Raw genomic sequence first — 16294 nt, forward strand, 5'->3', positions numbered from 1 at the left:
CTCGGCTCCGCTCGGAACCGCTCGGCTCCGCTCGGCCTTATCCGTCAAGACAGAGGAAAGTGCGCGCCTACCCGCGCACGCTCTCGCACTAGCCCGTGCTGCAGCTATTTCTTTTCAACTGATAGACGCGAGAAAGCGATTCCATCGGGTTTAAACCAGCACTGATCTGACGCGCCCGTGTTTGGCGTTATAGGCGTGAAGTCCTTTTTTTTTTTCTTTTTTTTTTCTTTTCTGTTCTGTTTTTGAAGACGTCGTCCCTCTCTTTCCCCGTTCCTCATTGAAAAACTGTGCTATAGTTTGGTTAAAACTGTTATATACCCTTTTGTTGGAATTGTTACCAAGGCGGGTGTGCCTACGATTTAGGAAAAAGAAAGCAACCAAAAAAAAAAAAAATCAATCAAACAAACAAAAAAAAACCCCAAACTGAAAGCTAACTCGTTGATGCTATGCTGGGAACCGCAGGATATCAAAAAGAGTCTCTTTCCAGAGAGACAGCGAGCTGTGCGCTTCAACCCTTCAGATATCCCGCACAAAATCTATTTCGTCTGATCTGTTCCTCTGATCCACTTGTAAAACGCAGGAAAATAGGAGCCTGCTGCCTGCACTGCTTTGTCAACTGATAGTTTACCTAGACCCCTCTTTGCTCACGATGGTTTTGCAGCTAAATCAAGATCAATATACCCATCTCTGACAAGAATTTTATTAATATTTTATTTGAAAATCTCATCTTGTTTCCGACAAGTCCTGGTTTGAGGTTGGTTCAGTTTGGATAGGGCGTCACCACATTATTTCTTAATGACTTTCCCAGCTGCTTCTTTCCATTTTCCACTATCAACAACCATCTGGTATCTTATTAGCACCTCAATGCTCATTTAGTGTTCTCATTTGGGAGAAAAAAAAGAAGAAAACACTCAAAATATTACACATTTTAACGGACCGTCTATGGAAGATTAATGCCTTTATAAACTAATGTCTCTCTTGGTCTCTTTAACCAACGGATCGGAATCGCAGAACTTTCTTCTGAGAAGGGCAAGAGCTGTCTTTTTTTTTTTTTTTTTCTCTCCCTGTTAAGATCGTTCATCACCTCACAGGGAAAAATCTTCCGTAGTCATGTTTCCTCTGTGTTTATTTAAAACGTAATTCGTTACAAATAATTCTATTTCCTAATCTTTTTTTTTTTTTCGGCTTTGGTCTGAGTGTATACCAAAGTACTAAAGCTATTGATCAAATTTAGGAACCAGTTTGGAAAACAAAGTTAGACACTAGGGAACTGTGAGAAAATTTGTTCCTTTCATTTTCAAGAACGTGTTTTATAACTTAGGTGGAAGTCAGATCCATTTATGTTTGGAAAATGGATACTACAGAACATGTCTGATCCATCATAATTGAAAAAAATAACTTTAATTTTACTTGTCAAGAACCAACTTCACTCGGTTTCTTAAATTTACATGTATGAAAAGGGAAGCTCGCAGGGGTTTTTTTGACAAAATAGCTAGAAGAGTCAGTAAAAGCTTAGATTTGCTATTTTAAGTTTCGGTTACCCAGAGGCAAAAAGATTTGACTTTTTAGAAAGTAAATTACAAATGTTTGAATATATTTGTAATATATGTATAAGACCTGCAGCAACAGAATGCATACCTGAAGAGAGTTCATAATTTCATTTAGTTTATTAGACAAAAATATATGATTTAGACAAGTTTTGCTGAGGTGCTATTTACAATCTGAAATCACTCTATATACAGAAAAAACACAAACACATGGGAAACATTTACCAAACAAATAATCCAAGAATGGTTAGAATAACACGATCTGAAATGGTACAATGAATAAGGGAATCCATCTACAGATTTGTGTAATCGCTTTTATGGATTTGCACCACCTTATTGCAAAAAGAGATTGATGGTAGTCGTTTATATCGTTTTCTTTTTTTTTTCTGTCCTTAATACCAGTCTCTGTAATATTTTTTCACCATTTTTTTCAGCTTTTTCATCAAGCTGAAGGGAGAGCTGTTAAAATTCTTGGTGTTCCCTCTTGCTGAGCCAAAGAGCTGCAGATGGGAAGGGAGGAAGAAAAAAATATATATATGTATAAAAAAAAAGTAACAATCTTTCAGAAAAATAAAAAGATAATCCTTTCCTATTATTGCCTGTCTATTGTTATAGCTTCCTAGTATTAGTTAATTGCACAGAAATCATTGTCACTGTTGTAATTAACACGAGATATTTGAAGTCTCTTAAGTTTCAGAGAAGTTACAGGCTGGGTATGTACAATTGTAATTTAGCCTAACTTTGAAAAGATTACAGCAACTTCTCTGTTGTTCTTGTTGTCTGTATGCACTATTATGGTGACGATTAGATGTTATAATTAGACGTTATAATCTTTATTATTCAGACAGTTTCACATAAGTAACATTCCTGCAGTGAAAACAAACAAACAAACTCACTTGTCACGGACAGGCTGGAAGGGCGATTTTAGCGGCTGAGGTGGGGATTCAGTTCTTGGTACATTTTCTCTTTCTAGAAGGAGAAAGAAAAAAAAAAAAGAAAGAAAGAAAAGAAAAAAGAAGAAAAAACAGAAGAATTATTTTAGAATAAACAACAATAAAAATCTGAACAATGTGCAGAGAACACACCTGCCTCATCCTCTTGTTCAGGTGTGTGTAGGTATTTTTGTGGGTGTCTACAGCACTACTCCCCACTCTCAGTACTTAAGGACTAGCCAAGCTTTCCTTGCCACATTTTGGACTGTCATTGAAACTATTTGGATGTATAGGATGAAAATGTAACAGCCCACATGGTGGGCTTAATGTATGCAATCAACATGCTCCAGGGGATATTAAAAAAAAAAAAAAAAAATATCAGCGCTAGGGTAAACTGCCTGTAACTCGTTAAAAGCAATCAGTTACACCAGCTGAAACCAACGCTATTCCTCAAGGAGAAGTTCATGTGCCTGTGTGAAGGGTGGAGAGTGAGATGGATGCCTGATTCATTCATTACCTATGTGTTTGGGACTGGTCCTCTCTGAAGGTTTTTCACTGCTTAGGGCTCCCAGGGTTGCTGTTAAAACAGAAGGTTGTTGCTGGGCCTGGAGGTGATGATTGTGATGAGCAGAGTGATGGTGATTTACTCCCAAAAAGGACCTCACGTTTAGCAGTGAACTCTGAGTGAGGAAAGCCCCATTTGTCCAGTTGTGAAATTTGCCAATCTGACATGTGTAGAGTCCATGGCTAGGGAGAAAAGCGGGGTGCTGGATCTGTGGAGAAGCGTGGTTAACTTGGGGAGGAGGGGGTGGAGGGGGAGAAGATTTCAGGGCACCATCAGGACTGGTTGCTGTCTCTGCCAAAGACCAAATCTTGGGTTTGCTGTGAGATGGCATCTGTAAATTGTTCTGTCCCCCGGGACTGATGATTCGCGTGCTGTTGTCAGAGGCCTCCTTCACCATGACCAGTGTGTCTTTGGGTTTCAACCCTTCAGATCCTGACAGTGCCAAGTTCTTCTCCTTTTCCAACTGCTCCTCTTCACTGCTTTGTCTCAGGAGCTCAGGCTTCTCCTCCTCTTCCTCGTTGCTCTGCTCCCCATCGTTCTCATCAATTTTATCTATATCTATGCTCTCCAGATCGATTTCTTCATCATCTTCATTCTTCTCGGGGTCCCCCTCATTGTCACTTCCGAAGAGGTTCGCATCTTCTTGGTCCTTACTCCTGGAGCCCCAGGTCACCTTGTTCTCCTTCTTGAGCCGCCGTCGGGCATTGGCAAACCAAGTGGAGACCTGGGTGAGGGTCATCTTGGTGATGATGGCCAGCATGATCTTCTCGCCCTTGGTGGGGTAGGGGTTCTTGCGGTGCTCGTTGAGCCAGGCCTTGAGGGTGCTGGTGCTCTCACGGGTGGCGTTTTTGGGTCGCCCCGGGTCCCCGTACTGGAACTGTCCGTAGGGATAATAGCCGGGGGCAGTGTGAGCAGCAAAGGTAGCAGGGTGGACGCCCGGATTATCTTTCAGCTCGTACTGGGAGCCCTGCAACACATTCAGACAAGCGGAGAGGAAAAAGCACATCAATTATCTAGTTAGCGTCTCTAACAGACCTGAATAGGCTACTCCGGGAGACGGAATACGCCTCGGAGCTGTGCAAAGGGTCTTCACAGTCAAATTCGGCCCTCCCTGCTCCAGGCTCTTCGCGTTTAGATCAGACAGAAGGGATTCCCAAATGATCCCCACCGTCTTGCAGCGAAAGAGAGGGGCTGAGCTGGGCTCTACCAGACCTTACGCCTATTTTCTCCTCAAACCTAATCAAAACAAATGATGAAAATGTAGCAACTTCGCATTCGTCTCGGCGAGGCAATTTATTGTGCCCTCGAAATTCACGGGCGGAGAAGGAGGCTGTTACACCACAGCTACCACCTCATGCCTGGGCACAACCTCGCATTTATCTGCAAAATATCCAGGAGGATATTACAAATGCATGCGGAGCATTCATCTTTGGCCCCAGATCTGCCTTTAAAAGGAGTTGCCGTGCGACGAGACCGGGGAGATGAACACACAACTTCAGCACGAAGGCACTTAGAATGTAAGAGATTTTCCACTCACCGGCCAACTTCTCCTCCTCCTTCCTTCTCCCCCCCCCCACCCCCCCACCCCGATCATACACTAAAATTCTGGTGTAAAATATTAACTTCTAACTGTTAGAAGAGCCTTTAATCTCTGGAATGAAAAGTGATCCACGCATTCTAGAATATGGATATGCAGACACTTTATCTCATAAGTTTTACTTTGATCTGGGCAGAGCAAACAGAAATTGTTTACAAGCGTTTAGAGACGGTGATTTATTTGCAATCAATATTCTTTTTATCATCAGTAGTAAAACACATCAAGTCAAATTATCCCATCAGGTGTTTGGTAAATAACATTTTGTCTTTCTAGCAACCTCATTAGGCCTCATTATTACCGCAAATTGTCCAGATATTAACTTAATATTTTAGCTCTCGATTTGCAAGTGCTCAGAATTTTATTTCAAAATTTCACCGTCCTGGTAAATCAATGTAGAATAACATTAGAATACTTAGAGAGAAGTAGTTCCTAAATAGCTAACACTTAAAGCCATTTTCTTTTTTTTTTTTCCCTGGCTTCTATTACAATCACGCTTTTTTTCCCCAGTCCAGAAATACATTCTGAGTATTACTCTTGTGAAATTTGTGTCAGCTTTAAAAATGAACCACTTCAAAAACGTCTGCGAAGAAACTAATTTAACTTTGTCTAGCAGTTAAAAATGAACATGTATTTTAATTTCAAAGCTTATACATAAAAAGAAGCCTGATGCAATTTTTGTAATGTGTTACAGAGTAGGCTTTCTGCACTCCCTTTATTTCGCCGTCTTTTGTTATTGTTGCTGAAATGATATTTTTTTGTGTAATCTCTGTTGGGAATTCTTTTGAAGAAGCTACTTATAAATCACTCAGTGCCTCTGTCTCAACTTTTACTGCATTTCCAAACTCAAGGTTAGAGAAAGTAGGAAATGCATGCTGTTAAAAGTGCCTTCGCAGGAAATGTTTGCAGCGCAGAATGATCTGTTTTCTGATGCTGACCCTTGTTCAACAACCTATCTACCTACTTCCCTACATATATCTATTAAAAACACTCACAAGTTATGCCCTCCATGCACCCAGTTGTAAATATTCACACTTTGATCTTTCGGGTGGGAGAGAAAAGACAGGCATTTAGAAATTAGGTGGAACCTGTGCTTACCGCCACCGAGAAATTTGGAGATACTAGCAACGAAAATGTTTCAACGACACAGGAGGTTAAAAACAGTTAGTTAAAACCAAATAAATAAAAGATGTTTCACGGTTTGACTACTACATTCTAAATAAAAGGGGGAGAAAAAAAAATCCCAGGACAATCTGGGCGACCGCAATTTGGTTAACAGTTAACGCCAATATCCCTTTCTGCTCGGATGGGTATAATGGGATGTAGATGCCTCCTTTCGCTTGATGCAAATCCGATCTGTGATACTCGCCATAATCAGAGTATGAAAAGTTCAGGCAACGGAACGGGCCATTTTTAAAGGCTTAAGGAAAACGCCTTGGAACGAACGGGCGCAGCAGCTTACCTAGACTGCACTTTGGCCTTTCGGAGGAACCTGTTTCTAGCTCGGCGGGAAAGAAAAGGACCGGGCGGAGAAAGGAGCGCGCTGGAAAGCCAAACCGAAACAACAGGACCGGCAATATCGCCCGTCAACAACATCGCCAATAACAATAAGGGTGGAGGGGAAAAGCCGAGTTGCTAGGGAAAGACAACAACACGGCGGCTCAGCCCTTTCGGAGACAAGAGGGAAAACTCTCGGAGGAGTTTAGCGCGGCTGCAGCCGGAGCCCGGCGCCCCCCGTTCCCTCTCCGACCCGCGCCCCCAGCGATCCCGGGACGGGGCTCCTGGGGCATCGCGGCGCTCACTCACCATCTGGGAGAAGAGTCCGAGGTCTGCGGTGTAGGGCAGGAAGGCGCTGTAGTTGGGGGCGCTGTAGGGGCTGGCGTACATGCCCAGCACCGAGGTGACAGCGGCCGAGCCGCTGCCCAGCTCGGCGCCCGCGGGCCGGCCCGAGGCGGCGGCTGCGGCGGCGGCGGCGGCGGCGGCGGCGGCCAGCACCCCGGGCCGGTCGCTCCCGTACACCGCCGGGCTGGCGCTGAGGTACTGCGGGTAGCCCAGCTGCGGGAAGGACATCTCCGGGGCGCGGGCACAGCGGCGGCGGCACTGGCGGCGGTGGCAGAGCGGCAGGAATGGAAAACAGGGGGAGGGGGGAGGGAAGGAATTATACCAAAAAAAAAAAAAAAAAAAAAAAAAGAAGGGGGGGAGGAGGGAGCCTGAACAGCCGAACAAACCCGGGCTTCTCTGGATCTCTGCCTCTTTCTTTCTCTGTCTCTCTCTCTATTTTTTTTTTCTCCTTCCCCCTCTCTCTCTTTACTGGAGTCAGGCAGGGCGAGAGAACAGAAATCGAGCAGATAATTTTCTTTTCTCGTTCGGATTTCTTTCTGTCAGAGATATATTGCGACCTAGGTATGGAGGAGGAGGAGGAGGAGTGTGGAAGGATTCAGTGGGGTGTCTTTCCTCAAATCTCGGCTCTTCTGTGCTCCTAAATCCCTTAGATGTGATCTGATCAACAATTGAGCTCCAACTGATGTGTCTGCCCTTAGGTCCTAGGCTGATCTTTCAGATACAATTTGAAGTTGATGTTTTGATTGGCACCCACTTGAGCCGCAAGCGCCGCCCCCCGCCTTCCCCCCCCCCCCCCTTCCCGCCCCCCTCGGTGCAGCACGTGGTGCGCAGCCCAGCCTGGGCCACTGTCCTGTGTGTGTGTGTGTGTGTGTGTGTGCGCGCTCCCGTGTGTGTGTGTCCGCGCAGCTGCTCTGTGTGTGTGCGCCTATTTAATGTTTAGCAATGGGCTCCTTTCAGAAAAGCCCCCACTGCTGTATGACAACCTGTCTACACGATTTTACAGCTGTCCAACATTGGGGTTTTGCTGTTTCGTAGCCTTAGTGTGTCCCCTTTTAACAAAAACAACTGTGTTGCTGGGTTTTTTGGGTTTGTTTTTTTTTTTCCACCTTTAACATTGAGTCCCCCTTGTCGTCGTCGGACTCGGGAACAAACAAGAGTGGCTATGAGAGGAAAAGGGGGCTTTGCAGCCAGGCGAGTTGTAACTATTTACCACTAAAAAGGGAAAAAGAAAAAAAAGACATATAAATAAATAAATGCATAAATGCTGTCTATCTATAGCAAGCCACAAACGCCACGCACACACAACTTTGCTGGAAGTCAAAAGGCTCCTAACAGTCCTTCCCAAAAGACTTTTTAGTAAAATAACATTTAAAAAAAAAAAAAAGCAAAAAAAAAAAACCCACTCGCAGAGATACGGATACTTTCCGCCCCCCCCCCCCGCCCCCCCCGCTGTTTCTCCTACTTATGCCCTGCCGGTGGATTGACACTCAGGGACAATTATCAGAGGCATTGCGACAGTTCTCGGAATATTAGCAATAAATAATCCCACAAATCAACAGCGGCGACATGTATGCCGAGGGGCACAGAAGACCCCCAGCCTTTCCATACGAACGCGAGGAGAGGGTGTAAGTGCCTTGAAGGTTGTCAAAACTTCCATCCGCCAGTTTCAGCGGGGACGAAAGGAAAAGCATAGGGGAGTAGACGGTGGTGGGGCGAAAAGACCAAAACAAGCTGTTGCTACTATCATCATTAAGAGCAATTATTAGAGGAAGAGTTGTTTCCTTTTTTTCCCTTTCTTCTTCCCCTTTTCCCCTTGAAGCGGGGTAGAATCGTAGAATAGAATGATAGAATAGTTTGGGTTGGAAGGGACCTTAGAGATCATCCAGTTCCAACCGCCCTGCCACGGGCAAGGGAAGGTGCAGCGGGAGACAAAGGACCCCTCTGCGAGGAACCAAGAGACTCGGCCGCCTTGAAGGATACACGTTGTCACCGTTGTGACCTGCCTGAGACATTGCCCGCTCCCTCGACGTGTCCGGGCTCGCCCGTACCCCGCCGGGGCTGGCAGAGCCTCGCACCTCCCGGCCAGCACCGAAACCTTCCTTTTGCCACTGCTGGAGGAAAAGAGGAGCGGGGTGGCGGGGGGATTGATAGGCCGAGGGCTGGGCTTTTCTTGCCCCGACCCTCCGAGCCCCTGCGGGGCAGCTCTGCCCCACGAATCCCCCCGGCGCAGCCCTCACAGCCCCAGGAGCTCAGTCTTTGTGCTGGAAGGGGAGCACGGGGCTCTTCCCCGAGAGACGGCGCGGCGCGATGGGGGTCGCAGAGGGGAATGCCCGCTGATTTTCGGGATGAAGGTGTTTTTCGCCGGGGCCAGGAGGGAAGGAGGGAAGGAAGGAAGAAGGGCGTCTCTCTCCTTCTCCCGAGCCCGCTCCTAGAGCCTGTGTCCTTCCAGGGGGCTTCGCGCCCCCCTCTCAGCGCCTGCAGCTGCGGATTCAGCCCGACACCGCGGGTCCCACGGGGACGTGGCCGCGGCAGGAGCAGAGGGAGATGCTCCCATCCCGCAAACGCCCCTGCGGGATGTCTCTAACCCCGGCAAGCCCTTTCCTTGCCGCGCTCCCTCCGTCTCAGAGGATCGGTTAAACTTCCTTCCCTCACCAGCTGGAAAGAGCGAGTTTTCCCCTTCCCTACGTCTAACAGGGAGAGGAGGATTTCCCTCCCCGCTCTGCTCCAAAATCTCACCCTCAAAGCAGGAGAGAGACCATCAGACAGAAAAAAAACCCGCACCGCTCTAACAAAGCTAAGAGGGGCTTGGAAATTTCAGCGGTGTTTTGCGAATAGAGGGGTCACATTACAAGGGCTGCAGGTAAATAAAGGTGGGATAAGGCACCGACGCTGCCGAAGCCTTCGAGCTTTAGATCCGGGTGAAATGCGTATCCAAAAAAGGTTTCCACTTGGAGGCTTAAGAAATGTGAGCCATCCCCGCCCCCATCCTGCTCGGATCTGTTCGGGGAGGGGTGGGGGGAAGTCTCCCTTGCTTTTCTTTTTGGGGTGAACTTTGCTATTGTTCATCTTGCGTGGAAACAGAGGAGAAAAAAACCACCAAAGACCAAACACAAAGTTCGAATTACCTGTGATGGGGGAACGGAGGGAGGAGAAAAAGGACAAAAAAAGTGGGGGGGGAAGAAGGAAGGAAGGAAGGAAGGAAGGAAGGAAGGAAGGAAGGAAGGAAGGAAGGAAGGAAGGAAGGAAGGAAGGAAGGAAGGAAGGAAGGAAGGAAGGAAAAGTTGCAAGACTAGGAAGAGAGCTTTGTTTCTTATCTGCAAAGTTCTCGGCGCGAGGATGAGCAGGGTCCTGCGAACGCCATTAATTATGCACAATTCTGATCAGTAAATGCCAGTCCCTCACCACGCGATTCCTGCTCCTGTATTGGACATTGCCCATTTTTTTTCTGACGGTTTATTAAGTCACTTTAGAAGGCAACCTTTCAAAGCCCTTTTTAATTCCCCCCCCCTCTCCTTGAGCGAGTAAGCTGGGACCAGAGCTGCTACACTAAGCTACTTAGCTTGAAAATCAGTTTAGTGAAGGTCTGGGAGATTCTGGGTTTATTTCCCCCCATACAAGACCTATAGCAGGAACTTAATAACGAAAGTGCGAAAAGAACGAAACTGTACGGAAAATTACAAACATCAGCAGCAGCTGCCAGAAGCACCAGGAAAATCTTTCCTGGAAAAATATCTTCTTTTTTTCTTATTATTATTTTTTTTCCTTTCCTTAAAGAGATCTCTTTTAGTTACTCGAAAGCCTCATTAACTTTCGACAGAACTTAACACAAAAAGGAGTGCGGTGCCAATTCATTTGCCGAAGAGCGTTTTTAAAGACGATATACAGTCATGTAGCAAAAAAGGGATTGGGCTCATAGTGAAAATAGAGTCACTTTCCCTTTGGACAGCGGATGCACATCTGAAAACAGGCGGGAGAGAAATATATAGCAGCGCTGGGTATAATGTGATTATACCTAAGGTAATCGCTTAAAATAAATTGTATACTGTTTAAAGTAAATCGACCTAAATGGCCAAGCTCGTATAATTCGAAGATCATTGGGCAGATAAACTTATCCTTAAAGAGCCTTTCTTGAGAAGGAGTTTGCTAAGACAGTGTGATCCTTCCAGTTTCTTAAGGCGATGCATCCTCTGCCAAGAGATTTTCTCTTTATTATTAACAAATCAGTTTAGATAAGGGTCCGATAAGAAATGCAAATCCAGACATAGGGGTCGCTGCTTGGCCGAATTTTAACTAAAGGCTGGTACTGCAGGAATTGACTAAATGCTTGAGAAGAGGAGATGTGAAGCTTTAACACTGCCTCTACTAAAAAATGAAGTCAGTGATTTTGATCTGCTCCAGATGTCCTAAGAGTGGATATTGCAGTGCTGGGAATCCGCACCAAATATCTGAGGGCACTGATGGTAATCAGCGCAACACATCAGCCAGGGGGGACTGGCAATTGTGATAACCTGCTGCAAATGTGCAGGGCTGGAGATGGCAGTGATAAACCGCTGAAAATATCTTCAAATGGAGATGACAGAGATGTTGAAAAGAGGCACCTAACTATGGGGAGAATAGGATACTAAGCAGAGCACCATCTGAGAGTGGAGTTCAGATATTTCCTAGTCTACGGTTCACCCGTGAAATTTCCTCAGAGACACACGCGTTTGGGCTCCGTCTCTGCACGCAGAGACGCGCGTATGGACCTGCTAGTAAAATTCGGGGTTTACGTGGCGTTGATAGTAAGAAGTACCAAAAGAAAGGGAGGCTTATTCGCTAAAGCGCCTTGGTTGTGGCTTGGGAAGAAAAGTTTTCATTTCATTCTGTGACTGCTTTGAAACATCCCGGTAACGATTTCTTTTGCAAATCCTCTCTTTTCAGCTCGCACCGGTAACAGCCGAAGAAATTTAAGATGATGGCTTCAGTTAATAGTCTGTTTCAATTTGCTTTCCTGTGGAAAGAACGTGCAGGGAGGGGGAAAAAAGCTGCCAAAAATTAGATTATCTGTATGTTGCTAATTTTCTGATTATTCTCAGCAGGTAGTTTCACTGCCTATTTTTTTTTTCTCTCTGCCTTTTTTTAATGTGTAAGTTTAAAATAACTCTATAACGTTGTCAATCCTATACATTTTAATGACACATCTATGCAGGACTGAATCCATTCATTTAATATATCTCGCCTAGATTCTAATTATGCACCGACTGTCAACTATTTGGATCAGTTGACTGAGTTTTCATTAAGTGTATTATACCTGATTTAGCATGGGACCGTGTTTCATTTGACGACTTGTACTTTTTTTTGGGGGGTGCCAGCGGCGGGGCTGCAGCTCCGCAGGACCTTGGCGTTGGCTCCTTCTCACTGGTGACCCTGCTGCCAGGCCCCGTCGCCTCCGTGTGTCTGTCCTGGCCGCTTCTCATCAGCCCTGATTTATGAGCCTTGTTAAACACTCATTATTACTTTGCACCTTTTTTTTCCAGCAGGGTCTGGGAAACAACCCCACTTTGTGACAACAGGGCATGTGTCAAACCATTATAGGCGGAGAGGTGATGTAGCTCTGGACCTCCCCCCCCCCTCCCCTTCGCACCCAACCCGGGGAATAGTTGTTTTTTAAAAAAAGGTAAAGGGGAATTTTATTATTTTTTTTTTAATCTCACTCTCTTTTTGTATATTTAATTCTCAGCAACAGACACCTTCAGATCGCGCAAACGAATGGTTAAATTTGTCCGAATAAATACAAAGTTGTAATCAAGGATACCTGGTTGGTTCCCTAAATGTGACCACGTATGTATCCATAGTACAGGTAGTATAGGAAGGAATCCAAGTCTGAGCAGCTAGAGAGTTTGATTATACTCAAGGTAACAGCTACTAAGGTGTTTACAAAGATTATTTTATTCAAGAGAGAAAGCATTTAAAAAAGAAATTATGCTTACTTTCCTCTCCTTATATTTTTCTTAGTAAATTAAGAGAAATTGTTTTTTTCCCCCCCAACACCCCGATGGTGACTTTTTATTAATCCTTTATCAGTCCATCTCAGTTGCAAGTTACATTTATTTCTAATAACAATGCGAATACACAGATGCTCTCTTCCTTCGTGTTTTGCAAATGAATTGTAAAAGCTATGCACACAGGCCTATATGAACAAGCCCACAAATCTATAGAATGAATCATCTGCCTCTCTCTGTATCTATCTGTCCATTAGTTTGTCTACCTATCTATGAATATTTTATGGGTCTGAATTTAATTAACAAAATAATTTCCATTTTGTCTCCGAAATGATCAACAGCAATTATGTGAGATTTTTAAGGTTTATAATTTTGTGTCACCAGACTGTTGCTTGGGGGCAGAGGCACAATTGCGGTGCCAGCTGCAGTTGTATTTATTTGTTTTTCTGTCTTGTTCCTGTAGGGCTGCATTATGCAGTTTTTAATTAGTTTGTGTTTGTATTTCACCCGTCCCAAATCAATGCCATCCTGGAGCAATGCAATGTAAATTCCTGCAGTACAGGTGTAGCTGCTAGCTCTGGAACACTAGGAAACTCATGTCTTACAAATGAAAGCAGTGAATGCCATTCAGCCAAACTGTCAGCTTTAAACAGCCAAGAGGAAGGAGATCAAAGCAGAGAGCAGGAACTTCTACTCTCCAGATTAGTCTTTATGGTTTGAACGCCTAATGCTATTAAAGGGAACCAGGACACATAGCACATCGTTGGCTACAAAGTTACTTCTAATTTTGCTAAAGTCCTGCCTTATTTTGGCCAGTGTAAGCCTTCAGAGCATTCCAAGATGCACTGTTTCCTTTGAGGCCTAGTAGCTACTCATCTGAAATTATGCAGAACTAATACCTTCAGAGACACATTTCTGTCTGTGCACATATTTATATAACTTATCGCCTTTTGAAAGATAATTTTGATTTCCTCCTAGGTTCCACAAAGTCTTTTAATAGAACTCGCAGCAATAAAACCTGAAATACTAGTAACTCCAGACATGAAAAGTCCCTTTATATTTTGCTTGGTGTCTCTTCTTTCTTGAAATGACCTCTGTACGGTGGTGTATAAATCTATTATTCCAGTCACTGGGGAATTCTTTTAAAGCTTTTTTTTTTTTTTTTTTTTTGTCAGGAATAAGAGATCGTTCATCTTTAACTAGGCCACATAGAAATTATGATTCAACAGCAGTGTATATTTAATTAGAGTAATCTCACTTGAATTTAATTACCTAATGAATTATTTGTTTAAAAGGTAAAAAGGCTTGTTTGCCAAGTACAGTGCAACCCACTGATAAGAACTTCCGTTATAAGCACATTAATATTTAAAAAAAACATTTTATGTTTTTATAGTTTAACCCTTTGGTTCTGCCACCGTCGGGGGGGAGACACACCGAGCCCTCTGCTTTCGGGGTTCTGACCCCCATCCCTTCGACTCCTCTGCAGCGAGACCCGCGTTAAGTAACGTGCCCCACCGAGGCAGGCAGGGGTGTGATGGAGAGGGGAGTGGCGTGGAGGGGAGGGAAAGACGCGACACGGGTGGACTTAGGGGCGAAATGCCGACGCCACTCTGCAATAAGCCCTGGGGAGATGCGCGCCCTTCCGCGCCCCCGCGGAGCTGCTGCCAGGGCTGCTGCCTTCCCCCTGCAACGCCGGGCCTGGTGAAGGTCCTACCCGGGGAGGTTGCTTTTATTCCCAGCCACACCCCCCCCCCCCCCAGCTTCTTTTCTCTCAGTCTTTATGGACAGCGCAGCTAATTACCGTCCTTTTGATTATTTATGATTCTTCAGACAAGACAACAAAACCCGACCAGCCTTTACCCTTGACCTTTCTCCTCGGTTTCCCAAATTTTTCCAGCTACTGCGTTGTTTGTTTCCAAGATAGAACGCATACAGTGCTGAATAGCAACACTTATCAGAAGGTTCGTCTGAAAGCACCACGGGTCCGGGATTATCCTTCTCAACAGCTTACCTTCCTCCCCCCCCCCCCCCCCCCCCCGAAAAAAAAGGCAAAAATAACAAAACAAAAATCAAACCCCAACCAAAAAAACCCTCCTGCAACCCCGCGAAAAACACAGCAGGTTTTTTTTTTCCCTTCTCATGCAATAGTGCGAAGCTCTGCTTGATGTATTCTACTGACGTGCTTAAAAAATACTAGGTCCAAAGAAATTATATTTTCTTTTCTTGTTTGTTTGGGGTTTTTTTGTTTGTTTGTTTGCTTGCTTTCTTCTCTGCTGGGAACTCTACTACTGCCTCTGACAATGAGACCTCTCGAAGGTACCGCTGTCACTCGGACGGAGAACTTTGGGTTTGTCCTTCCCCCCCTTCCCTCGAACTCAACGAGACCATCGGGAAGGCCTGGAGCAGAGAGCAGGGAGCAGGGAGAGATCGGACAGACCTCTCCTTCCCCTATCCCCCCCACCCCCCCCAGCTCCCCACCTCCGGAGTGATGCTCTGGCACCACGCAGGAAGCCTGACCGATTTCAGAATAGGGAAGAGGCGTTAGAACGCATCTCTGGAGGTGATGAAGGCGATGCTAATCATCACCTGCTTGCGAAGCACCAGCCAGAGGGAAAGGGGAGCGCTTGGGCAGGGAGGGTGAAAGAAGAAGCAGGCTTAAGGCTAAGCTTCAACAATATTGAAGGCGTCAATTCGAGCCCAAGCCATGTTTGAAGATCCCTAACAGGTGGCACTGACGCTCCCGCTCGGGCAGGACCGCACCGCTAATGAGCCCGTGGGTGCGCAGACGAACCACAGCACGCGGGAGCAGAGCTGGAGACGCAGCCACCCTTCAAAACACCAAACCCGCATGCTGGGCAGGCAAGTGTCTCCGTCTTCGCCCCCTCCGCAGAGAGTGGGGGGGACTGTGTGCCGCCGGTAGCCCCGCTGTCGCCGGGAGAGGGTGCGTGGTTTTCCGCGCAGCCCCGCTCTCCTGCGCCCCTTTCGACGCAGGCGTTTGAGATGCTGAAGATGGGCTCAGCTGCGGTTTCCACGGCACTTGGCTGCTTTGCTGCAGACGTGCCTGCTCAAGTACTCAGTCAGTGGCAGAGCAGCTCCCCCAGCGCTTAATTACACCCCAGCGCAGACGGGCTCGGTCGTGGGGAAGCCCGGAAAGCCCCTATCAGACTACGAAGTCCACGACCTGCGGAGGGTGGAGAAAGTGCTGGACGTTCTCTGTCTTCCTCCCCACTACCCCATGATTTTTGGAGGTCTGCTAACAAGAAGCAGGCTGAACAAGCTACTGGCACCGTGGCAGAAGTGGAGTTTACTTGCCCATCAGCATCACAACTCCTATGTCTTGGTGCCAGAACGGTTTGGGTCTGATGTTTCTTGCACGCTTTCAGGTAAATATGCCACGTCCTGAAGCCAAGAGCAGACTCAGATCTCTCACAGTGAGAACGGCATGTTGACTTCAGAAAACCTCAAACCTTACAAGTATATTAAAAACGTTTAAGACCTTCAAAGCTGAGACTGTAGTAATTTTCAGACCTTACAACAAAATTACTGCAATTTCTCACTGTTTAGAGGCACATAAATACATTCATCTCCTCTACTATGTGTCCTTTGCACATACTGTTATTAGAATCAACTGGCAACTCCGCTGAAATATTTGTAATGACTTTAAGATATTATGGGAGTTATAACTCTGTAGGCCTGGTGCTTTAATTCTTGAGGGCCTGTGCTTTTCTTAAAGTTATGAGTGCAGTTGTCACAGCACCTCTACATAATGTAGTTTACTCCATTAATATTCATAACCAATATTAACAGATCTTATTTGTGTGTTTTTATTCTTA

At 45.7% G+C, this 16294-nt stretch overlaps 1 protein-coding gene across 2 annotated transcripts; it reads right to left on the reverse strand.

Moving 5' to 3' along the window:
• Window positions 1-746: 746 nt before the first annotated feature.
• Window positions 747-6792, reverse strand: IRX1 (iroquois homeobox 1). Of its 2 annotated transcripts, none has more exons than XM_054060801.1 (4): window positions 6445-6792; window positions 2997-4011; window positions 2444-2516; window positions 747-2047 (listed from the first exon to the last, which is right to left on the reverse strand). In XM_054060801.1, the coding sequence occupies exons 1-4, from the start codon at window positions 6706-6708 to the stop codon at window positions 1990-1992; spliced, it is 1410 nt and encodes a 469-aa protein (XP_053916776.1). In that variant the 5' UTR covers window positions 6709-6792; the 3' UTR covers window positions 747-1989. The 2 variants fall into 2 exon arrangements, with proteins under 2 accessions (XP_053916776.1, XP_053916777.1); XM_054060802.1 differs by lacking the exon at window positions 6445-6792 and adding an exon at window positions 4451-4486.
• Between the last annotated feature and the right edge of the window lie 9502 nt (window positions 6793-16294).

This window comes from Cuculus canorus, chromosome 2 (assembly GCF_017976375.1).
Source record: "Cuculus canorus isolate bCucCan1 chromosome 2, bCucCan1.pri, whole genome shotgun sequence".
NCBI lineage: Eukaryota > Metazoa > Chordata > Aves > Cuculiformes > Cuculidae > Cuculus > Cuculus canorus.